The following is a 25,668-nucleotide window of genomic DNA, read 5'->3' on the forward strand; positions in this document are numbered from 1 at the left end:
GAAGTCCAGGAAATCGGCGACCACGGCGTCATGGTACTGTGAGAGGGCGGCGCGCCAGGCCGAGATGTTCAGGTTGGAGTTCACGGGTATGCGTAATCCGCGGAAGTTGAAGTCTCCGGAGTCATAAATCTTCTTGTGTAGTGCCTGGGCGGGACGTAGGGACGAAACCGAGGCTGAGGGTGGTCGAGCGACGTTGTCAGCTGGGGTGTGTTCCGCTGTGACGAGGTCGGGACCCGAGCCTGCGTGGTGTGAGCTTGAGCATGTCGCGATGCCGGGAAGTCGTGTTGGCTGTCTGCGCAATCCGTCGTGTGCGGGGCAGGAAGGCCGAGACTCCGCGGTGGCATGGATGTCGTGCTGCTGGTCTTGACTCTTGGATGAGGCGGGTCGAGAGTCGTCTGGGAACCCAGTCGCTGTCGCTCTGTGTGGCTGTGCTGAGACGAGCTCCTGAACGGGAGGACAGATGGCGGCGATGTTGGACGTATGGATGTCTGCTGGACGACTGGTTGGCGGGCTCGGTTGTGCGTGGTCCTGAAGCTTGCTGATGCTTTGGGTGTGGATTGTGTCGGGTGCATCTGTGTAATCGAAGTCGGTGTTCGAAAAGGCGTCCGTGTAGGGACTGGGTCTGGCGTTGAAAGCGGGGGCGTCTGTGGAGTGTAGTAGTCACGCCTTGGAGGCTGTGTAGGCGTCGCGCTTGGTCTTGTCTGCATATTTGCACTCGCTGGGTGTGTGGCGGAGTGGTACGTCAGGTCGGAACCGGTAGCAGTATTTGCATACGTGCTTGAAGGTGCTGCCGTAGGGGCCGGGGTGGTCAGCGTTGAACGTGCATGTGCCTCTCTGGTAGCCTGAGCAAGGTGTGTCGGTAGCGGAGACCTTTGTCTTGGACTTGTCGGATGGAGTGTCCGTGGCAACTTGGTCTGGTCGGCGCAGGTAGTCGTTCTTGAGTGCCTTCACATCCGCCAGTGTGTGTGTGGAATCCAAGTCCAGGAGAGCATGCTCGACGTGTTGCAACATTGTGCGGTAAAAGGCCCTGACTCCCTCGAAGGTGTATGTCGGGATGTCTAGCATGGCGCCCTTTAAGATCTGCGCTCTGTTGTAGCTCTCGTTGGGGTCTGTTTCCCTGTGTAAGATGATGGCAATCTCACCGGCCACGAACTGATCCCATGTCAAGTCATCATGGCCAAGAGCTTTTGTCGTAGAAAACACAAATTCGTGTGGCCAGCGAACCTCTCGTTTCACCTTATCGTGAGACTTGCGGGATAAACCACTGCGGAGCTTACGCTTACCTCTGAACGGCCTGTCGTCATCCGAGTCCGGCGAGTAATCGCGTGATGGCTCGAATCTCGACTGGACTGCGACGTCAGACTTCCGGTCGTGTGGGCTCCGAGGGTTCGGTTGTCCTTTCTTGGTCCTGAATGTGCGGTCGGCGGACGTTTTGGGATCCTTCAGATAGTTCATTGCACGTATGTCGTGCAAGGAAGGGTAGCCCGAGTCGAATCGAGACGCGCCTCTATCTTCCTGACGCCTGGCAGCAGTTGGAAAGGCAGTTCCACGGGCCCCCCTCCCATCTTTTCCGAACTCTCGCGAGAGTGTGCGTGGGTATGACGTTGGTATGTCGTCTGTTGGAAGGGGAGGGGGGCTGTACTTTGGGCGTGCGCCTTGCTTGCCATGGCGATCGGCACGGATGTCATACAAGGACGGGAGACCGTAGTCGAGTGGGTACGCACCTCTATCGCCTTGTCGCCTGGAAGCGGTCTCGAGCTCTTCTTGTGGCCTGGAAGCGGTCGGGAGATCGTCTCGTCCGAGTCCTCGCGAGAGTGACGTCCGGCTGACGTCGTCGTAGCGTGGCCCTGTTGGCAGCAGAGGGGGGCTAGACTTTGGGCTCGTGTGGCGGTCGGCGACCCGGGCTTCGGTCAGCTGAAGCCTCTCGATAGTTCTCGAGACTTCAGCTAACTGCTCCTCGATTTCCTCCTCCAGCCTTTCCGAGGGCGCCTGGCTGAAACCGGTAGGGGACCGAGAGCGGTCGCCGGCGTGCTCCGACCAAATGTCATCCTCGAATCCGTAGTCTGCGAAACGCGTCGGCCGTCTGGTTTTCCGTTTTCCTGCCCCGAACATGTTTAAGGTGATCTCAGATACGGAGAGGAGTTGTCCACCCTGCAAGTCGACGTATAAGACCGGGATGATGGTACAAACCGAGGAGGTCGCCCAAGAAATATGTCCGTCTTCTTCGAGATCGCGCAAGACTCTGTCTGAGGCTATTGGTCGGGTCGAGTCACGTGTCCGCGCAATTCCCCGCTACCCCGCCTGGTGGCGTGGTACCAACATGATAAGACAGAAACTTTGAATGCGTTGTGTCAAGGAGGTTGGTTGTGTTAAGGCACTGTAAATGCAGAATTGTTCTTGGTGGTTTTATGTTCGTGGGTTTTCGCGGCAACCGTCTCACAGCGAACTTAAAGCCACCGCAAATTTAAACATTTGTGTCCAATACTCTAGCAGTATGTGGCTATTGTGGCTATAGCACTGCTACCGCAAACACTCCATTTTCACATAATAAAAACCATGCGAACTTAAATGCATTGAACAGTAATTCCACTAGTACTGGTACAACTTTAAAATGCTCCAGTACAATTTTTCATCTCTCCTTTCTTATCCTTTTATACTCTTCTCACTTTGAATTTCTTTCATCCTTTATTTAATCTTCCCTCTTGGCCCTTCTAGCCTCGTAAAGATTCCAGAATAATTGGCTGAACTTGGCCTTATCAGTAAGCTTCAGGCTCCTGATGTGTATCACTATTTATCAGCTCTATACCTCCATCACCTTCTAATGCAGAACATTTATCAAGATCATTTTCCACTTTAAGTGGACAATCTTGGCCTCTAGTGACCTCTTGGAGCTGTAGGTCACCCTGCAACTTTGCAATATTGATGAGTAACAGCCAAGTACACAATAGATCACCACCAACAGTGTCTTAACACAAAGATATCTCCTTGGACGTTTCTATCGAAATAAAGAGCCTGTCTGTTTGCCTTTGTCTTGGCTGGTGCAACACCTGTGAGTTGTCAATACTACACGTCCTTGCTACTTTGTAAGTGTTGGACTCCCTGTGGTAATGGGTGTGTGGAAGGAGTCGTGTCAAAAAGTAAAGCTGATCAGAGGAACTGTCAAAAAGTAAAGCTGATCAGAGGAACGTTGACTGAAGCCTACAAACTTTTGTGGAATGTAGTCGAATTCTGGCAATTAAATGTATTAATTAGCCAATTGATGAGCATAGAAGTGCCTTTGAAGCCAAATACAATTTGCATTCTGTACTTTACCTGTATATCCGGTATAGCTGCTTTTCTGGGTAGCACAACAGAATACTGTAAAAGCAGAAATGTTCGCAGTGGTTTTATGTTAGCGGTTTTCGAGGTAAACTCTTCAGCACAAACTTAAACCACCACAAAAGTTTTTGCCCATCTATAACTGTAACGCTACTATTGTTTCAAGCTCGAATTTAAAACCCAAGGAACACTCCATTTTCTCCCTACTGCGAAATTAAAGCCACACAAACTTAAATGCATTTACAGTATCTTAGTTAATATCACCCTTTATTTAGCACAGTTTAAGTGTTAACCTTCTCACTGTAACCCAGTCCAAAACCAATACAAATTTAGTGCCAAAAGGCGATTTCAGCAAGGAGTAGGTGAATCATCCAAGCCCAACTACTAGTCCAGGCATGGATTTCATTTCAGCTTAACCAAAACCCCTTTCACAGCCTCCAGTAATTACCATGGCAAAACCAGGCCATTATCCCAAGCCATTATCTAATTCATTCTTCTTGTTTGATAACATAACATTACCTCAGAAATAGGGCGGCAGTCAGCCAATTTGGGATCTAGATCGATAGCATGTCATTAACAATTAAAACGGGGCTGTTCCTGTTCTAGTCACTAGTGCATTGCTGCACTGTCATTGCCTTTATTGGTCTGGTGAAAAGATAAAGACAAATGAGATAGATTTAGATGAAAGGGGGGATTCCTCTCTAATCTTTGCAACCTTCCTAGTGTAGATCTAAAATCAACCATGAACTTTCTAGAGCATTTCTGTAGTACTAAACGTGCAAGGAATGATATTTTTGTTGTTGGATAATATTGCATGAAAACTTTGGCCAAGGTACATCCTTTTTTCCAGTGTTGTTTGAATCCCTTGTGCTTTATCACCATGAAAAATGGAGATATAGTTTTGTGTGTGTGTGTCTTTCTGTCTGTCTGTCGGTCTGTGTTTTTATGTTTCCGGATTATTGTATTCAGCATAACTCAACAACCTCCGGATGGATTACAATGATATTGGTGTGTGGGTAGGTGTTGGGAAGACAAAGGTCAAGGTCTATTTTAGGCCCCCTAGTATATGACCTTGGTATTGCAGCAGAATTTCCATTTTTTTGTATCTTTTGAGTTTTGACCTGGATGTGCTATGGTCTTGTTTTGATCTTGTTTTCCTGGAACCCCCCCTCCTGGTCTCCTCCTGACAGGTTCATCAGTTAAAGTTTAAATCAAGTTCAGCCCTATACAAACCACCTGCTGTATTGCAAACATGTATAATGGGTGCAACCCTGCAGTGCCCCATATCAGACATTATTAGATTGTGCCTGGCACTGCCTGCGGCAGGTATTTAGTACATGCCTCCTGCGTGTTGCCACGCCAACACAGGTCACTTCCAGTTTCTCTCTTATTACATGCGGTGGTTCAGTAAATCAGGTTTGACTGGCGTTCTTATAACTGTAGGAACTCCCCACTCTTACTAGTTGCCAGTGTAACTTCATGTATTACATTGTAGTGTATAGTCTACCCTTAGATTAGAATGTGTGTAAAAGGTTTTTCTCCCATGTTCATAGGAGATGCTTGTTGTAACCGCAGACAGTACATGTAAATGTGTAATTAACAGAAATTATCTTTTCTATAAAATGATTTTTCAATATTTGCCAGAAAATATTATCTGTATTTGAATCACATGCCTTCTTCTGTGCTGTCATAAATATTGCACATTCATTCACTCAGCAGTTTTGAATATCATACTCATATAGTGTCATTCACTCAGCTGTTTGGATATCTACTGTTATAATGTCATACATGCTAAATGGATGACATAAATGGGTTGGGACTAGATATTTCAAACTCAACTGTTATACAGCATTTCTTGGCCTTGGCCATCTTTGGGAACCTTCCAGATTTCTCAAACCTCATGCCAAAGATTTATTATTGGCCTATATAACATCAGCAGGGATTCTGTAAGACCATAGGTCATGCTTGTCTAGAGAGTACTGTAAATGCAGAAATGTTCACGTTTTATGTTCGCGGTTTTCACGAAAAGCCGTTCCATTGTGTGACCGTAGTGCTACCATTGTTTCAAACGCGAACTCAAAACCACCGCGAATGCTCTATTTTTCTCCCTACCACAAAATTAAATCCTCACGAACATTTCCGCATTTATTGCCAGTCTGTATATGAGATAGGTGGAGTGTCCTCATACAATACACATGGGTTTATAATATACATTATCTGTTGTGCTTTTAAGTTAGCCAAAATGTTCCATGGGATTTGTGAACTTGCCTGGTCTTTAGTTCACTGCTCTTTGACATGTGACAGCCAGGAATACCAAGATGTCACCTTCCCATGGTGCATCACTGCAGGTGGTCAGATCCTAACTGTGATTGGACAGAAGTTTGCCTGGAGTTTATGTAATAGCTTTCAGATGAGGGGGAAAAGACAAGCCAAAGTTCAAGTTGTCAAGTCGGCCAGGTTGTTTTGTGGCTTACACATGGCTTGCTTGGCTCTTTTTAGTTAAGGATGTCTTCATTTCATCCTTTTAGCTTAGTTAATGATGTCTTAGGAACGTGTATAGGTTTAGCTAGTCTAGCTTTAGGAGTATAGGTGGTCAGGTTTTTAGGGGATGTGTAATGTCCTTTTTTCCCGATGACATATAAGTTCTTAGTACTCGGTTTTATGGAGACAAGCCATAAGAAACTAAGTGCCAAGAATCCATGTGTCATCAGAAAAGAAACACATCAGAGCCCCCCCCCCCAAAAAAAGCCAGACTTTTAGGGCTTACCAAGGAGGCTACTGTCAAATTCCGTCCTAATAGATTCAATGTCCAAGAAAATCATAGCTTCCTGCTGTACTCCTGCCAACAAAAACACCCCTCAGTACTTTGCTTAACCTTAAGGTCTCTCTACATCTCCCACATTTGATGGCTCAGTCCAGTTATTTACATTCATTTGGTGGTGTAAAGGCAGTGTTATGACTCCCAGAAGATTGATGGAGATTCCAGGAGTGCCAAGAATGCAATGGTGAGAAGTTCGCTCATGTCGATGACACCAGTGTGCACAGTGGTTGTCCTTAGCGGCTTAGGTGAGATTAGGAAGGATCTTAGACTTGACTTCTAAGTGCCGGAGTTAAACAAATGTTATGATGTGTAGTAAACAACAGGGAAGCATTTCCATCAGTCAGAGAAAAAAAACTGTTGACAAATTGCAGAAAAACACGAATTGGAAGCAGATGGTTTATTTTCCCATTTCAAGTTTTATCTACATGTACTTGTTTTATTACTTGGGCAAATGGATTATAAGTGATTGTAGGTGCACATAGATCTATAATGATGATTGATATTGTGCAAACATTTTGATATTTTACACTGATAAATCAAAGTCTGTTTAAAGTACTTTTACTTTTGTAAGATATTTACAGCAGGTTATCACCCTATGGTGTTTATCTTCTGTAGGCCCATTAATGGTACCTTGTTTGGATGAGCAAGAGCACTAACATCAATAAACACTGTATAAAGGATGATGGTATCGGTGACCTGCATTAATTATGACTCACGATTAGACCCATCTTTACCACTGGTGGATTGTGTCTATGTCGTAGCTATATTATGAACGATACAATATGAACAAGATTTAGAAGTTTTATCTCACGTGCTTGTTTTATGACAAAATTAGTAAGATTCTCTATGTTATCAGATGTGTGATTTAAACTTAAATTGTATCTCTAGTAGAACATTTAAATATAGTCTGAAGGAATCTCCTAGGTTCATCTCTTTTTACAAATGTATATCCCTCTACCAAGAAAGTCAGTCTCGTTGAATGATGTATGAACTACATGTACATGTACTCCTATAATTGCCTGTATCTGTATTGATACATCTACACAATATAACATCTACTAACATCTACTACACTAGGGTACATAATTCCGCCACCCTGACAAGGTTCGTCCAATCAGATCTCCAACCCAACATCCCCCAGTATAATGCACTCTGGACTGTGCATACCTGGGGGTACCGCACTCACTCGTTTTTCAAATAGGCAGAAATATGTAACACGGCAGATTAATGTTAATGGTGGTTTACCATTACCTGCGTTGCTTTCAGAGAACAGTATTAAACAGGTCAGCTTCACACTGAATCACAGGCAATAGTAACTGGCTACGTTAGGATCCAGAAAAAGTAAGACATCAACAATGTGTCTCAAAGCCTTCTGTACACTCCACAGGTATGACGTGGACAAGGACAATGTGATTGACATCAACGAGTTGAAGCTGATGATGGAGAAGCTGGGGGCTCCTCAGACCCACCTGGGCCTCAAGACGATGATCAAGGAAGTGGACGAGGACAACGATGGTGCCATCAGTCTGAGAGAGGTGGGAATCTTCTTCTTTTTCACCTCTGTGTGCGGAGGTTTTGTTTTCAGTGATTGTACAAATGTTTGTTTGTTTGTTTGCTTGTGTGTCTGTATTTCCACATGCTATGTAATTTTGTATAGGGGCATCTTACCACAGAGTGACAGGAAATGAAGGAACCGATAGTCAAGAGTTGTGGGAGAAGCAGGAAATAAAGTACAGAGGTGGTACTACCATGGTAGTATTAGACAATTCATCAGCTTTGGCTCAGACAGTTGATATAGATACAGTGATTTCTATACATTGTTCAAAATTCTGGGAAGAAACAAAATTCTCCATTACTGATAGTCTTCATGCAAACCAAGGAGGTTTAAAATCAAAAGGTTCTGATTGAAATCTCCTTGTTCAAACACATATTCTTGGTCATCTGGAAATATATTTTGAAGGCAAGATGTTATATCTCTACTTTGTCCCCTCAACAACCAGGTAAGGTCACTGAACTAGGTAGGTAGGTACATGCAAGCAAGGACATTACATACTGTAAATGCAGAAATGTTCGCAGTGGTTTTATGTTCGTGGTTTTCGCGGCGACCATTTCACCGTGAACTTAAAATCACCGCAAACATTTTTGTCCAGTACTGTAGCAGTATGTGACTATAGCCCTGCCGCGAAATTAAAACCATGGCACCGCGAACACTCCATTTTCCCCTTAGCGCGAAATAAAAACTACACGAACTTAAATGCATTTACAGTAATATATGTCTAAGACTTGGATTTACTATGGAGTATAATAGACCAGGAAAGACAAAAGAGTTAGTGTAACATTTGGGAGTTATCATGTATAATTTTGCTCCCAGCAGGTAATTTTTATTCAGCCCGCTGAGGATTTAATATCCCAGTATGCGATACTGACCTTCAGGACCATGATCATGACCTTGTGTCTGAATAGAATGGCTAACGTGATAGGTGGTCAAACAAACCATGTGTTTCATGTTAGTCATTTTATAAAGCCATGAAGGATTCTTATTACTCTTTCAAAACCATGGTTTTGGCGTAACGAAGTTAACATTTTTTGCAGCTTTTTTTGTTCAATTGCAGTGCATATTTCCAGTCCGATAACAGTGTCTAAGATATAGGAGGGCCTGCATGAGGGGGTCCCGACAACGCTCTACGCTAACTACGCTAACTTCGGAGGGCCGGCTACGTAATACGCTAAATTCAGAAAGCCTCTCTACGCTCTACGCTAAATTCAGAAAGCCCCCCTACGCTCTACGCTAAATTATGGAGTGGTCGGCAACGCTCTATGTAAAATTAAAACAGCCGATTACGCTCTAAGTAAAAGGGGCATGCAGGGCATATAGATCTACTTAACTTATCACCTTTTCCTTCCTTGTAACAGCTGCGGATTAGTTTTTCACATTAATCTTCTCCCTGCTGCTGTAAATAGAGGAAGGGGTGCCAAACGTCTACTTCAGTGTGCTAAGATTTAAAAATGTTTCCCTTGGACTTGCCCCCAGCCAGCCCTGTGATTTCCCTCAAACAACATTTTAATGGTGTTCACCTGCGAAACCGCCCACATCGTTTTCAATTTCACACCTTTTAACAACACTGGACCTCCCCTGTATTATCTAATGAAAATACATGTACAGTACATGGGCCTCCTCCCCACCCTCCCTACACTACCTACAGCATGGTTCAATTTATTCCTCATCTGTATATGTTGGACTCTTCGGCCCTTTACCAACTCAACCTATGGCTAATCAGACCAACTCTGCGCAACACCCCGGTCTATTACATGTAGGACTGGATACACACTGGGAAAATGTTCTGGACGTACGACAATGATGTACGACAATGACTTTTTTCCTGGGTGTTCACTGACCCCGTGCATCGTACAACAGACATTTTTATTTTTATCTTACATTACATCCAGGGCGAACGTACGTACGACGAAGTGGTACGGGCCATAAAAATGCGTGACGTACGTCGCGCGGGGCCAGTTCACACCTCGGAAAAAAGGCGACGTACAAAAGTACGTCCAGAAAATTTTCCAAGTGTGTATCGGGTGTAGGTCTAACACCCTAACCTTAAACGTACCCTATAACCCTGGCAGAGTTGACCCCAGGGTGTTGGGCCAAGTTGAGTTGACTTGCCAGAGTTGGTAAAGTTTACCAACTCCGCCAAGTCAACTCAACTAAAAGGGTCCTGATCCCCTCATCTGTAACACTTTCACGGTGTCAATCAATCTGTACAGATTTGATTGGTTGCTCCTGGTGAGTCCTCTGATAGAGTGAAATTCTAAATGAGTTCACTGTTGGGGTTTTTTCCATGTTTATTTAACCTTGGGTACACTGTTCCACCTAGCTTTTCAAGGACTTAATTGGATATGTAAGAAAACAATATCTTCATCCTACTTGCTCTCTTACAAGCTATATGTATTAACAATAATAAGTGGCCACAGCATGTATTTATGACTTGACTAGCAGCCGATTACTGTTAAGCCAGATGTGTCTGTTGACACTGGGGAGATCCTAAGGTCTATTAGATGTCCAGAATTTCTGGAACCAACATGCAAGAGTTAGTGTATGGAGTATGCATTGCCTCACTCACACCTGGAGGGAGGAAAGTCTGGTAAAAAGTTTCTAAGAACACATCAAAGCCATGTTTAGAGTACCCATGTCCCCGTGGGAAGCTCCCAATTAAAGGGGGATTAAGTAGGATTAAGGTAGAGTCTGGGGTGAAAGTTAATCCAGACTCAGGAGACCTTTAAGTAACCTCTTACCACTCAGAGTCATCAATCATTATGTCAAGGAGGGCAAGGCATTGCCCTTCTTCTCTAACCTTTCTCTGATCTAAACTGCTTTTGGCTAAGATACAAGATTCCTATGAATAAGAAAACGCACAGATACATGTATGTGTGTCCATATGTTAACATTGCAGTTTTTTTATGAAAAAAACTCTAAAATGACAGGGGGAGGCATTGCCCTTCTTTTCGAACCTTTCTTCGATCCAAACTTCTTTGGGCTAAAATATAAGATTCTTATAAATAAGGAAATGTGCAGATATAACATGTATGTCTATCCTCATGTTTACATTGCAGTTTTTTTATGATGTGCAAGCAAATCTTACTGTAAAAGCATTTAATTTCGTGTGGTTTTATTTCACTCAGGCGAAAATGGAGTGTTTGCTGTGGTCTTGATTTCGCGACAGTATCGGACAAAAATGTTCGCGGTGGTTTTCAGTTCGCAGTGAAACGGTCGCCGCGAAAACGCAAACATAAAACCACCGCGAACATTTCTGCATTTACAGTATTGCCCTTCTTCTCGAAGCTGCTTCGGGCTAAGATATAAGATTGCTATAAATAAGAAAACGCACAGATATGTATATCCCCATGTTTACATTGCAGTTTTTTTTTATGCTGTGCAAGCAAAACTTACTACAGGTAGCCATGTGTGGCCAGCATGCGTTGTTTGGAGAACTTTATTGGACAGTTTCAGTATATTTATCGAAAGTACATTAAAAACACTGACTAGACATGTTTGTTTGGACAGGGCTTTGGACTTGAACGGGTGGTTGTTTATGAGGATTAACTCTGTATGAACTTGGCTTCTGGTCATGTCAAGTTCGCTGCAGCTGCACAAGCTTCTGCTAAGCTTCTTTTGAGAGTTTTGAAAGCTGTCGGAAACTTTCTGGTACAACTTTCTGAAAATTTAATGTTCACGCTTCTTTGCAAATGTTTTGAAAATGAAATCTTGTGGGATGTTGACTGTTTTAGTTATGACCTGCTGGGGATAATCCTTGCTACAGGGAGTTATTTTGCTTCAATTGAAACCATTTGTGCTTACTAATTGTCCATCTTTTAATCTCCAAGCAGATCTAACGGTTGCAGAGACCGAATCCAACTGGCAAAAGGAGTTTTTATTGCAATTTTGCAGCTGGGCTGCAATAAAAACTCCTTTTGCCATTGGATACGGTCTTGGCAACTGTTAGATCTGCTTGGAGATTACATCTTTCACCTCTCTTTGATTGCAACCTCCAGCATTACCTGATCATGACAATTCTATGAGTGGCACACACTGTCCAGAGAGTGGTCTGGCAATTGTAAAGGTGGCACAAATGATGCAAACTACATCCAATTCCATAACAAAACTAATCTTACATGTACATGTAGCCATAGGATTTATGTGTTTGATGGCTTTTTTACTTCAATTGGAAGTTGTTGCCGCAAGTTGGTCATCCTTTTGGAATGATGCTATTCCCCATGATAGTGAACTTCAAGACTTGGGACAGAAAAAAGAACTTCAAACTTCAGAAACATGTGAGATTCTACAATTCAAGTTTCTTCCATCCCCAAGGCATTTCTTTCCCCTCCTTCCAGATGGTTTGTAAGTAAAGAGTTGGCATGGCACAAGCGTGTGACCCCTGACCTGAGGAGGGCCTTTTCAGGTCATCCTTAATCCTTTAATCCAGGTAGAATGAGATTTTACTGATGATGTAAATATCCGTGGCTAATGGATTCAATGTACCGGCAAGGCTAAGTGAAAAGTCAGTCCACCCAGCCAGGCTAAAGGTGGGAATAGGCAAGAAGATGTCACAGTGTGGTTCAACTGTTCTGGACTTTCCTGGGAGCCAGGAGACTGTACTACTCGCCCTGTGCATTTCAAAAATAAAAGAAAAAGGGCTTTGAATAGTTTCATGTTCATCAAAAAGTATAGAAAGTTACTTGTGAAAGTTGTTCTTGTCTTCAAGGAGTTGTTTTGATGGACGAAGGAAGGTGTATGTTCACTGTAGATGGGCATTCTTTCCAAACAACGTTGACCATTTTTTGTAGGGTACTTAAGGTTTTAACTTCTCCCTGCTGCCTAACCAATAGAGAATAGAGTGCCAAAACAACTACATGTACTTCAGTGAGCTAAGGTTCAACGGCTTATTGGTATTAGCAGCAGCCTTTTGCTTTGTATGAGCTTACTATCAGTATCAAAGTTTTTAGTTTTTCAGTAGTGTGTAGATTCATTATGAAAAGTCGGGGCATTAGGTATTAAGAAAATCAAGGATTCAATAACAATCATGTCATTGTATACCCATGGAAATGCAGAGAGATTTCATTTGGCCTTGTACCCTACTGGGGCCTGAGTTACATGACTACATTACCAGAATGGGGAGCCTCACTGTCACTTGACAAAGGACAATTAACAAATCCCCTAAACACAGTTAATCCCTCTTGTCTTCTAGTGGACAAGGCAAAACAAAATCCTGTAACTCAAGCCCTAATACCACCCTCTGATAAACTCTGGAGAGGCAGACAATAACATAATCTGTAAACACAGTTAATCCCTTCTTTTTGCAAGTAAAGCTAACTAAATAAATTGTAGTGTCAGTACATTTTGGATGTTCATGTGCGACCACGTCACACAAAAGTTGCCAGGCTAAGTCACTCACATCAGAGGATGTGGATGGAGTTTAAGCACACTAGTAGAAGGATTCTGTATCGGAATTATCCATAGCTGGTATAATCGCCATTCAGCGTAACACACCAGCTTCGCGGGCACTGGTACCCCTGGATTAAACTCTAATTTTCTGAAACCTGTACTTTTATTAAAGACTTATTAAAGGAAGACAATGATAAAATTTTGCGACAGTTTCAGTGTAAAAACGAATATTGCTCTATGACCAAAGTTTTTGGTATTCTGTCCAAAATTTGAGTAGAGGATGGTTTGAAATTCTTTTTATACCTCCTTTTTCTTTCATCCATCTTCTTTGGAACAGTTAATTCTGACTCTCATCAACATTTTTAACTCAATAGCCCATAAGTTAGCCTTACTTTAATGTGTTGCCAAATTTTACAGGTACATGTACCTTTATGTTTTAATTGGTTTGATGAAATGCATTAACAGTTTGTCAATGATTATATGTTTGTATTTTTGTCATATTGCGTTTGATGTACTGTCCACCCCCACCCCGTAGTTTCACTCGGGTCAGTTTGAGCAGCAACTCGTAATCAGCAAAGCTGGGTAATCAGGAAAATTGCGCTGGCAAGTTGGCTTTGCAAAAAAGCGGTTTCTCCTGTTTCAAAGTTTGAATGGTATACCCGCCATACATACTCTCCCACATAGGACCCAACTGTGTCCTGTCCTGGGAGAGACAGTTCCTTCAGGTTCCCTAATCCTCCCTGTCATCGTGCGCTGGTCCCTGGGACTAACTGTTGCCCCCCACCCAGGGAGCTCAGAAACACTAACTTCTTAGAACAACTGCGGAATATACATCTTTTCTTTCTTGTTACTTTTCACACCTGACAATCGTTTATTCAGTCATGCCACATTGTCAGTTTATAATTCAAGCTCAAACTTGAGTTCCACTAACCTGGGTGCCATCCGAGATTACTAATACTATACCGGGGCTCCTGTGTTGGCTACCCTGAAAAAAATTAGGGTAGCGAGTGTAGGAGCCTCGGTAGTAATAGTATGGCACCCAGGCTATAGCTAGAGCTCCACGGCCCCATATCAATTATTCAAGTTTTCAGCTTCAAAAAACAAGCCAAAAAACAAACAAACATTCTATCAAAGACAACCAAATCATCCCATTACTACAAGTATACAGTAGATGCACCTGTTTGTTGAAAATTATCAAAAGAAGTTTTTATGTAAGTTGTTATGTACTTGTGTCATTCATGAAAAATCATAAACATTGAAGATAAAAATACTGAAGACAAAAACCGAATAACAAAGTTTAATCTTCATGACCTTGTGAATGAACATTTTAAATATCTGTACTTTGTTAATTGCAAAACGATTAAATTACAGACATTGCATTACCCTGATGAAATTTAATTGCCAGGAAAGTACTCAAAAGGTTCAAATTGGAAGGGTGCGAAATTATGGTCCCAGACATTACATCACCATAACCAGAATGATATTAAATGTGAAAAACATGAAAAACTACAGAAAACACAAAACTGCTCAACTCAACATGGATAAGTTTACACATTTACAAATGTATTTTTTTCCATTTCTATAACTTATGTCATATTCCTTATAACTTTAATATTCCATCATATCATCACCCAATAATTGATTCTCCAGCTTTTTTTTTTACCTGGAAAGTTCATATTAAACAATTGAACATAGAGTATCATCAAACATAACAATTCAGAACATTGTACCTAAGACTTTATTCATGTCTAAGTTTTATATTTTTTGATGTTTCAAGATATGATTAAGGATAGATGAAATAGCACCTCTTTCATACAACAGAATTGGATAACCCCTACCTACATGTACTAGTATGATTTTAAGTATAAAAAGAACCCTCTTTTCTAACCTTGCCTTGGGTATTCACAAGCCAAAATATCACCCTACTATCCAACATGCATGATGTGTACTACACTTAATCAGCCTTATTTGTAGTAATAAATTTCACCATACAATAATTGAGATGGTAATTTATACATTGTTGCATTCTCCTAGTCCCGAGGGCTCCATCAATGCCTTGGTGATCTCCCCCTTCTTCAGCATTTCGATTGCATCCTGGTAGTCATCCATGGAGAACACTTTTACACCAAGCTGTTCGAAGCTGAGGTAGTCGGCAGCCATGTTGTTGACAAGACCAATGGCCTTGGGGAAACAGAAAGGGTTGATTCTAGAGGTCAGGATGGTGATTTCCTTCATCCAGGCATCGTGTGGGTTGAAACTCAACTGTTTGTCGGCTGGGCAACACCCAAATATCAGCAACTTTCCTGGAGGAGGGGGAAAAGTCTTGTTGATTAGTATGAAAGATGTAAACACCATTTTCTGAGGTGGTGGCAATATTGTTCGAAAAGTGTGAACTTTGCTCCATTAAGGTTTGAACTAAATCTCAAGGAGGTCACAGTCCTTACATATACCTAAGTATACATGTAGCACTCAGCGTCCTGAATTCCAATGGTGAGATTTGAACCCCCAACCCTCCGATCCTAGACTACGGAATGAGCCTATGGCCATAGACACAGACACTGATCGCCACCTGAAACTCTGGATATTGCTTCTGAATCAGTATATACCAAGGAAAACATTGATTTGAAATTCATGTCTGACCTCCATGCCTCAGCAAAGGAATTGCTTGCTGTGTCGCCATGGGAACCCCGCTGGTGTCAACAATCACATCAAACCCAACGTCTTCAGCATCCTTCTGTAAGTGACAACAAGATCATAAACAAGATAATGTGAAACAAGGTGTTCAGAATCAGAGTATGAATGTCTTATCTACGCAAAATAGTGATGAAGTATAACTTCTTCTTTTCTATTTCTTTTTTTTATGTATCATTTCTTTGAAAATTCAATTATCAGTACAAATTGAAGCAAAAGGAAGTACATTGTACAAAAGCAATGTACATGTATTGTCTTAACCATCACAGTATCAAGTTACCTCTGTACTTAAACTTTTCAGCTCAGTAGGTGAGACTCCTTTGCAGCCCTTTCCGATATTTGACACGGTTTTCCTGCGCAGCTCAGATGGCTCGCTTACCGTCACATCAGGAAACCCACGATGCTGGAATAAGGCCGCAAATAGCATTCCAATAATACCTGGAATGGAAGTCTTTAACCTTTAAAATACTCTAAGAACAATTAAGAACAATACTATACCATTTTTTTAGGCTCGCCCCTGAGGCGTCGCCAAAAACTACATGTATTTAACTCTACAGCATGAATTGTTGGAACTGATGGGACAAAAAGGTTACTAGTTTCACTCTTGTCTGGGTATTTTCATTAGACACTTGACAGAAAAAATAAAAGCATGTTTAACGGGCACAATTGGGTTAGAAAATTATAGAAAATGAAGTTCTTCCAAATAATGCTATGTTTCTTTTTTGTGTGGTGCTAGGAGGTTTGATTTTTTTAGATTTTCCATTTTGAAGAAGAAAACAATTATGTAAGTTGATTACGTTATAAAAGAACCCATCACACTTAGAGTTGATGTTTAGGAAACATGAATCTCTCACCAGCGCCCAGAATCAGAATGCGTGTCTCCGGCAGTAGTGGGCTGATCCTCTCGTAACCATGGATCACACATGAGTACGGCTCACACAGGACGGCCTGCTGTATGGACATGTCATCTGGTATGCGAAACACCTGCAGGAAAATTAATGGCATCTGGTCATTTCTAGACAAGGAATTTATCAAACTTTGAGGTCTATCTTGTAATCTTGGGAGGGGTGACCAATTTTCTTTTTTCAAATTGGAAAAATAGGAGAAGCGATTCCGAGAACCAACAAATGAAATTGGTGTGGCCTTAAAGGGGCATATTGTAGAATCTGGTGGGTAAAAACTACAAATAGTAAGAATTTGAAAGATCTACACTAAGATTCACATTTGTAACTTATTTGTTACTTATTTCCAACATATTCCCGTCATTTTGTCACATTTCCACCATTGATAAACGACGAAAAACGAAAAACGTGTAAAATCTGGTTCATCTACATATAAACTTGCGTCCCGCAAGTTAATATGCAAATAAGCCAGCATAGAACGCTACGAAAAATCCGAATCGACCGTTATGGTCAGAGTTCGAGCGTCACAGGAAAATCACCACAAGTAAACAAACTTCAGAACGTCGGGCGTTCAATCGCGTGTTCGGTGGTTCGTCGGAATGTTGGACAAGATGGCGGCCAATTTCAAGCGGCGGTGGGGATTGCGTATATAATTTTTTTCAAGACGTTCGCACGACACTACAAAGTCGCATCCGTACGTGATGAATATTGCTGTGCAGTGTAATAAGGTAGATTCAACTAATGATGTAGAAAGATAATCAAAAACAAAGAATTTCGTTTTATGCTCATGTCACAATATGCCCCTTTAACAACACAAATTACAGTGATCAGAATCTGATGTATGAACAATCTGATGGTGATAACTGACTGTATTTCTGCCCTTCTACAGCACAAATTTAGTTATCAGAACTGACATTCAATAAAAGTTTTATTTTTTTTAAGACAATGGGGTAAAAACAATACCAGTAAACAATGGACACCCTGCAAGTGATGGTATGGAATGGAGTTGAACTTCAAACAGGTTTTGTTCTTAGTACAATGCTAAACTTTCTTCGATCAATTTTAATGGTATTCACAAATCAAATTTCCAACGACCACTGTCGCCTTTTTCAGGATCAATAATGACCAATCACTTCCGAACGTAAACTTGGGAGAGTTAGAGACACGTGACTTGACAGGAATTGGTCAAACGTTCCAGGAAGTTTTGTTCTTGAGAACTCACCTGGTCAGCCGGCACCATACAGAATTCAGCCATGGCGCCGTCCCAGAATATCCCCAGGTCGCGGATGTTTTTGGCGCTCTTGCCCGTGGTGCAGAAGTGGGGCTGACCGCGGATACAGAACCTGCACCCGTTACAGTTCCCGTTTGGGTTGACGCAGACTCTGTCACCTACCTGGAGGGACGAGACCATGGTTCCCACGGCATGGACGGTCCCGGCAAACTCATGGCCTTTAAAGTGGAAAGAAACATTGATTCAGTCATAAAATAGGAACATTGAAACAATATCTATACATAATGCCACGGTCACATTTGCCAGGGTGGATGGGCCCCAAAGCCGCAAATTTGTCCCGGTGGACTGTCAGATAGCAGAAGGGTATACATGTACATGTACATACCTCTCGGTGTTCTCACAATTAGCTTACAGCCTCTATTTGTTAATGGGTCCTGGGATGACCTTAACTCCAAGTTAAAAAGTCCCAGGGCCTGGCTGGCTGTGCCCAAAAATAGCTTGGTAGCCAGAGGGTGTCCCACTGGGCCACGTATACGTAGGGGTTACACCCGAAAGTGCAGTGTATAGGGATCTTTGAAAGTGAAGTTTTTTGAAACCAACACCGTAAAAATTCCCGCTTTTCAACCTGAGCGGAACAGGCAATGCTCAGCACTCAAGCACAGTAGAGATATACCAGGGAGCACCCTAAAGTATGGTTACCTGATGATCAGGCTAGAGTCCTCTGCACTTACCTAAGATGACCTTTTCTGCGGCAGGGTGGATTTTCCTCAGCACTAGTAGATCACTGCCACACACACCAACAAACCCGACCTTGACCACTACATCAAACGGGTTAGTGACAGTTGGAACAGGAACCTCCACCATTGACAGCTTCTCGCTTTTGGCGTCCCACTGTAGTGCTTTCATCGTGGTCGCCATCTTGGGAGGGGGGCAAAACGTTAGGCAAAATGCCACAGCTACTAGTATTAAAAGGTCTAATGTCAAGGATCTTGCTGTCGCGGAATGTTAAACCTCACTCATATTCACACATGAAAAAAATAACCTTTCTAATATATAATGTAACTTGAGGGAACAACCTTGTCCTTTAGGAATGAGTAGTTTCAGACAATGTGCAATTCTAAAGATATATACAGCTGAATTTTAAAGAATAGATATTAAAACCTGGAAAACAGGTTTTTCCACTGCAGACAAATTTGTGTGGAGAAAAGCCCTAGAGGCATACAGGGTTGGACAAGTTGGTGGTAAGTTTTGGGAAAGCCAACTACAGCCAAGTGCAGCCAAGGAAACATGCCTATCTCACTTGTACGATGTCTCACCTGGTCCCCAGTCAAAGAAAATATACCCTCCTGTCTCACCTGCTGCAAATACACCTGTCTCACCTGCTGCAGCTGTATGGTGTCTCACTTAATCCTCAGTTAATTTGATTATAAAGAAAAACACACCTATTTCACCCTGATCTGATGATGTCTCATCTGAACCACAGGTTAAGCAGGTAAAAGAACCCACCACACTTATTGAAAAGATTATGGGCCCATCGACTCCATCCAGGTGTGAGTGGATCTAACCTTACGTCTTATAATTACATGGCTTGTACTTACTGCACTGGTGGGTTGCACCTTAAAGTTACACAGAGCATTTTATGTGGCTTGAAAACTGGAAATATTCTAGTTGCTGTAATCTTTATGAAATTGACATTTAATGCCACTGTTTACCACATTTGCGTGCGGATTTCTTATCAAAAGCGGCACAAAAATAAGCTACATGGTAATCTTTTAGTTTCACGCGCCTAGTGTAAATAGACCGATGCCATAGCCCCGCTCACCTTCGTCAAAACGTAGGAATGCAAAATTAAAACATAAAGATGCAGACATCAGTTCTCACCACACAACGACATCATATCTTTGCTCCTTTAATGTTGATATGTAATGGTATAGTATCATTGAAACTTACTATGTGTAGAAATGACTAGAAATTGGAGTTTTTTTTAGTCAAGTTTCAAGCCTCATAAGTTGCTCTGGATGCCTTTAAGATGGTTTACCAGTTAAAGCAGACAAACATATACTATTTGCCTCTTATTTGTCAAAAAGAGGCCGTCCAAACAGCCAAACACATTCACATTGTGACAAGTTTTGAATGTACCTCGTAACCCTAATATGATAGCCTGGTTTTAAAGAAGCGCAAATCTGAAGATCCCAAGACCTCCTGTCTTCCCATAACGTTATGAGTACTTACCATGTCATTGGATTATAGAGGGTTTAGCAGTAGTGCACTGTGTCCTCATCAGGTTCTGTTCTGATAATAGTTGGCTGAGTCCAAATTCTAGAATCATCTGTAGACTTTTACTTGCAGCTCAACTTTGACCTCTGTCCTCCATTCAAGGTCCAATTACGTTTAACCAGGCTATCCCATTGGAAGATAAGGGGGGAGTAAAAGGGTGTTGGGGAACTTGCTTCAGCAAATGCTCATTTAGGAACACTAAGTGTGTGAGGTCCATAGTGACAATTTGATATCAAGTAACAGTTGCACTCATGCATGGGGTCGGTCTACAAAGAGGGTTAACCATGGAATATAAATAATGACCACAATGATTTAAGTTTTTGTGAATATTCATAAAAGGCTTCTTACTTTATATATTCATCCCCCGAAATTTGACTTATGTCCCTTGTTTCTGGGTGAAGCATGCTCCTTGTACCATCACTGGCATACTGTAATTCACTTTATAATTATCTTCATGGAAGCAAAATTTCACGGTGTTCGGAAAATCAACATTTTGATTTTCACTGAACTTTAACTTCACGGTGGCGGCAAGTGATTTACAGAAGGATGTGTGAAGGAATCATAAATAATAACTACAGGTTTTTCATGTTGATGATAAGTTCACGGTACAGAGGTGACCGTGAAAACAGTGAACATAAAGTTACAGTGAAAGAAACAAGAATTACAGTACTCGTATCAGTCTTAGGTTTTGTTTCAGCATTAAACTGTGTGATCACGAACTTCAAGACACTACTTAATAGCAGATGAAAAATCTATTTTGAATTTGACACAGAGGTTAAAATTCCAGAAATTTCCAAAGTCTTGAATGTCAGAAATAGGTCAAAAGTGGTTCAGACACATACAAATGGACATGCGTCAGTAAGTGTCAGTAAGTGTCCTGTACATGTAGTGACACACCTGTTAGACTCTACTGGACAGCGTTGTACACAAACCTAATCCCTCTCTGTCCTCAGTGTCTGATCTTACAATAGCAACATCGTTAATTCTCATGTCCGTAATTCTCATTTTCATAGCTAACAGACTAGTGATCTAGACCCTTAGCATGTCCTAATTTGATAATTTACCGCACGGAGATCACTGACATATTTTCCTGTGCAGTAAAGCCATAGTCTCTTTCAAGTGTTGTTGCCATTAGATTGTTTACTAGAGTGTGTCAAAGACTCCAAACCCATACATTTTCAGAAGGGGCCCGGTAACACAGAATCAAAGAAGGCAATTACATTATGTGGTCACCTCGCCACAAATAAGACAACTTTTCCTATGAATTACAGGAAATAAGATAAACTTGCTGATGCCCTACGGAAAAAGGGCAAAGCCAACATAAAGAAAACGGGACAAAATGACAAAATAGCTTAAGAGCCTTAAATCAGGTCAAAAAACAGCCGGAGCCAAACCTCTGCTTGGAGAGTAGTCATTTAGACCCCCTTTCATGTAATCAGCTATTTAAAGATTACTGGTGACATTGTTAAATATCAGCAAATGATATTGAATGTGTTTTGTCAGAACTTTTCAATATTTCAAAACCACTTTTTCACAAAGGATACTACTATATATGTAGCTATAGCTTAAAGACCAGCTGTATTTCTAGCAGAAAGTGCAAAATTCAATGTTTCTGCTGTATTTCTTAATTGACACCATTTTTGGCACTATTTAGCCTGAGTGCCATCCAATTACTACTGGGGCTCATACACTGGAGTGTCCTGATTTTTGTAGGGCAAGGAATGTACATGTGTAGGAGCCTGGTAGTATCAAATCAGATAGACATATACTGGCATGGCAGATGACTTTCTGTCAGGAAGCAGCACACTTCATTAGTGTTTGGCAGAAGATATCACGCACTGATATATTACTTCCTCTCTGTACTGTATCAAACTCTTATCACTGCCATGTCTCCTTCCTCCAGATATGAGGTGGTTGTGAGGTGTCTTAAGTAACACCTGTTATGTCTTAAAGGAGACATCTCCTGTAGATATATGACTGTCTAATCCTGGTCCATCTTCAGGGTTAAGCCAAGAGGGCAGGGGTCATTTGTCATCCTGACACTTGCATGTCCTTTTCAGGGGAATTTTGAACCTTAAGAAATGAGATGAGAAGATGTGAAAAAGTACCCATTGACAATCTGTGATACTAGAGTTCCACGATCTCATACCTTTGCCAGATGGTGTTACCCTTTATGACTTACACCTTAGACCTACAGGCACATTGAGTAGCAAACTTCCATCTAAATGTAGTTCTGTTGGCTGCTGTGCAAAGAAGGCTATTGTAACATTTCCTCAGCAGTTATGTAAATGAGGCCCTGATTTGCATGATTCATGTCTATATTGTTCACCTTTACTCAACTTCCAAATACTGCAAGTGTGAAAACCCATCATTTATAGTCTCTGTTCAACTATAAAATCACAACTATAGCATATGCAGAACATAAGAAATCGAAACCGTAAGCTCTGATGCAGTAACATAGAAAGCCACCAGGTGGCCTTTGTTTTCCTAACACCAACACACCTACCGAATACTAAGTAAAAGTATTATGCGGATCCATCCACAACTTCTCGAGTTATGCTATCTATTAACAAACTAACAAACAAACAAACACACTCAAACAGCAACGAAAACACAACCTTCTTGGTGAAGGTAACTAGCACACTAATCATAACTAATGAAATTCAGTGGGTTGTCCATTCTTCAGAAGTGTCCAGTTCCATGCAATTAGAGGCCAGTTGTAACCTTGATTTTCCAACCATATTACTCCTTGCCATAACAGAGCGAAAGTCAAATTGCACCCACACCTAATCCCTGACCTCAAGTGTAGCATTGTCAAGAAACCACCTGCTCATATCTTCAACAAGTTCAAGCTGCAACTCGAGCAAATCAACCTTCTTACATTGCCTCAAGGCCTGAAGAACATCTTGAGCAACACCTGCTGTATGTTAAAGAAGGTGCCACCTGTACCTTCTGAACTTTGTCCATCTTTAGTGTGTGTTGTGTGGTATAATTTAGGCAGGGTGTAAATTGGCCCAGAACCCTTAGGTAAAAAGCCATGAAAGGAGAGGGATACCGTGCCCTATACACAGTGGATAACAACCCACTGCCCCTACGGCCTCAAAAAGGCTATGGGACTACCTTTTAGGACCAGTATGGAATGCAATCATTCAGACTAATTAATATAAGTCATCTATTTTTCAGAATCAGACACCAGTGCTAGTAATTGAGATCAGTATGAAATGTAAACATTTTTGCATTTACAGTACTACATTGTACATGTACATTACCTGGTCTACTGTATGTATATAGTATAAGTTTTACAAGTATGGGTAACTATTAGCTTCATCCTAAGCTCTTAGCTCCCATTATGTACCTACCGGTAATACCTTTTCAGCATGAAGAAAAAGAGAGGCAAGTGTTGTACAGTAGAATCCGCTTAACTGCACCACCAATTTGTCAGCGTTTTTGGTGCAATTATCCGGCTGGTGCAATTATGCGAAATGCCCAGCTGGACCGCACCATCATGGGCGGGGGTATATTGTTAGTCAGAAACACTAGCACAACGAAACATGACCCTTTGCTGAAAATAAAGAAATGACTACGACTGATAGACCTATTTTGATTTTGCATTCTTTCATTTTTCTATGCGATCTACCGCATTAATTTACAACACACGTAACGTTACAGGGGAGGTATTCTGAAACATCGTCATGGGATAACAGTTTCTGTGTTACATTACGTAGAGTACAGTCGTCGATATACGTAAATCATGTACCGCCATGAAACTAGGAACTTAAACTAAAACTTGGTTACTGATTACGGGTGAGCCCGGAGCAGTGCCCCCCCTCATGTCTGGACAGATTTGACTGTCGACACCATGGTAGTGAATTTGCAATGTATCCATTGGGTAGATATGGTTAGATGACTTAGATCAGTGACAGATCATTCTCCTTATAGCAGAGCCGAACCCGCATTTACCTCGACGCGGATTCAGCTCTGCCATAAAAGAATGTGACAGATGATCACGTCAGCACCGCACCGCCAAAAGCGACTACTATGTCTGCCTACGTATTTGTAGCCCTTGCTGAGTCGCTGTACGGTTTCCGACTGAATGTGACGTAAAGACGCCGGTCTTTCATTATTGCAGCAGTATGTGACTATAGCGCTGCTGCGAACCTCAAACCACCGAAAACACCCCATGTCATCCTTAACGCGAAATCAAATCCCCGCGAACTTGAATGCATTCATAGTAATAAGACAGTGTACAGGTAGAGACCAATCTTTATTGAGTACAGCGTAATGCCGCCTTTGGTAGGCGTGCGTTTCTTAATGGTTCCTACACGCCCCGTGACCCGCCCGGGACCTCCCATACGATTCCTATCAAGTTGAACGTAACTGTCAATGGAGACCGCCTTCTTTTGTTACTCATAACAGTTTTAAACATATTGGCGGTATTGCGCCTTTACACCGGCAAGTATCGGCTCATTTGTACAGCGTTTGCCGATTTTTAAGTCAACTTGTGGAGGATTTTTGAAAAATTTTGGTGCAGTTATCCGGCATTGGTGACAATGCGTGGTGCAGATATGCGGAGTCACTAACAATGCAGTGAATGGGAACCGGTTTGGGATTTTGGGATTTGGTGCAATTAAATGGAGTGTGCGTTTATCCGAGGTGCAATTAAGTGGCTTGGTCTGTATCTTTAAAGATGTCGTCGAAAGATTGCCTTTTATTCTCAAGTAGGAGACAGTTTGAGATTGAGCAGCCCCGGACTTGAAGGACTGAGCCTTTGTCTTAAGTCCCAGGTGTCATCCTTCCGATGTCTTCCAGTTCCCCACTGAAGAAGAGCAGATGCAAGTCTTGTATATTTAAAAACACATCAGAGATAGATTTATGTCTTCCTAGACGTCCTTCCAGTACATCTTGTAGCTGATAGTTTGAGGACAGAGCTTGTGTTGTGAAATACAAGAGGCGAGTATTACAGTCTCCAAACCTGGGCCACCAGCTCATTACCCAACGCGTTAACCGCTAGGCTAAAAGGTCCGGACCAGTCCGGACCAGTTCGTCCACAAATCTCCAAGTTCAATATCCCTGTGCAGCACTTTTGCCATTACTCACATTGGTATGGAAACCACTGAAACACAGGAGGCGAGTAGTACAGTCTCCTGGCTCCTGGGTTTCGAACCCGTGCCAAACCCGGGACGCCAGCTCATAACCCATCACACTAACCTCTAGGCTAAAAGTTCCAGACCAGTTAGAACTTGAAGCTTGAACCACACTGTTACAGTGTATATTGTGAGGAAGACCAGAGGGTTGTCTTTTAGGGAAAAGACATCCATCATATTTGTATTCCATCCTTATAGTTACATGTATATTTTTGTTTCAGTACAAGCTAGCTAATGATTTGTTGTAACTTGTAGTACCTCCTTCAGGCCAGTTCAAAGAAGGTCCAACAACAACATTGAAACTCAAACCTGTCAAGTACATTCTGGAACAGGTGCATGTA

General features: G+C 42.0%; 2 protein-coding genes across 4 annotated transcripts in view; one reads left to right on the top strand and one right to left on the bottom strand.

The window, feature by feature from the left end:
* Positions 1 to 25,668, top strand: part of LOC136443668 (EF-hand domain-containing protein D2-like) — a 41,566-nt gene that overhangs the window by 13,148 nt on the left and 2,750 nt on the right. Inside the window, exon 2 of the mRNA XM_066440989.1 lies at positions 7,527 to 7,674. Within this exon, the coding sequence (XP_066297086.1) occupies positions 7,527 to 7,674 (148 nt within the window). The remainder of the gene's footprint in view (positions 1 to 7,526; positions 7,675 to 25,668) is intronic.
* Positions 14,964 to 20,241, bottom strand: LOC136443431 (uncharacterized). 3 transcript variants are annotated; one of them, XM_066440656.1, is made up of 7 exons: positions 20,139 to 20,241; positions 18,638 to 18,824; positions 17,898 to 18,124; positions 16,628 to 16,757; positions 16,054 to 16,211; positions 15,723 to 15,816; positions 14,964 to 15,385 (listed from the first exon to the last, which is right to left on the bottom strand). In XM_066440656.1, exons 1-7 carry the CDS (start codon positions 20,139 to 20,141, stop codon positions 15,093 to 15,095), a joined length of 1,092 nt encoding a protein of 363 aa, XP_066296753.1. In that variant the 5' UTR covers positions 20,142 to 20,241; the 3' UTR covers positions 14,964 to 15,092. The 3 variants fall into 3 exon arrangements, with proteins under 3 accessions (XP_066296753.1, XP_066296755.1, XP_066296756.1); XM_066440658.1 differs by lacking the exon at positions 20,139 to 20,241 and adding an exon at positions 18,949 to 19,036; XM_066440659.1 differs by lacking the exon at positions 20,139 to 20,241 and adding an exon at positions 18,983 to 19,008.

Source organism: Branchiostoma lanceolatum, chromosome 10, assembly GCF_035083965.1.
Source record: "Branchiostoma lanceolatum isolate klBraLanc5 chromosome 10, klBraLanc5.hap2, whole genome shotgun sequence".
Lineage (NCBI taxonomy): Eukaryota > Metazoa > Chordata > Leptocardii > Amphioxiformes > Branchiostomatidae > Branchiostoma > Branchiostoma lanceolatum.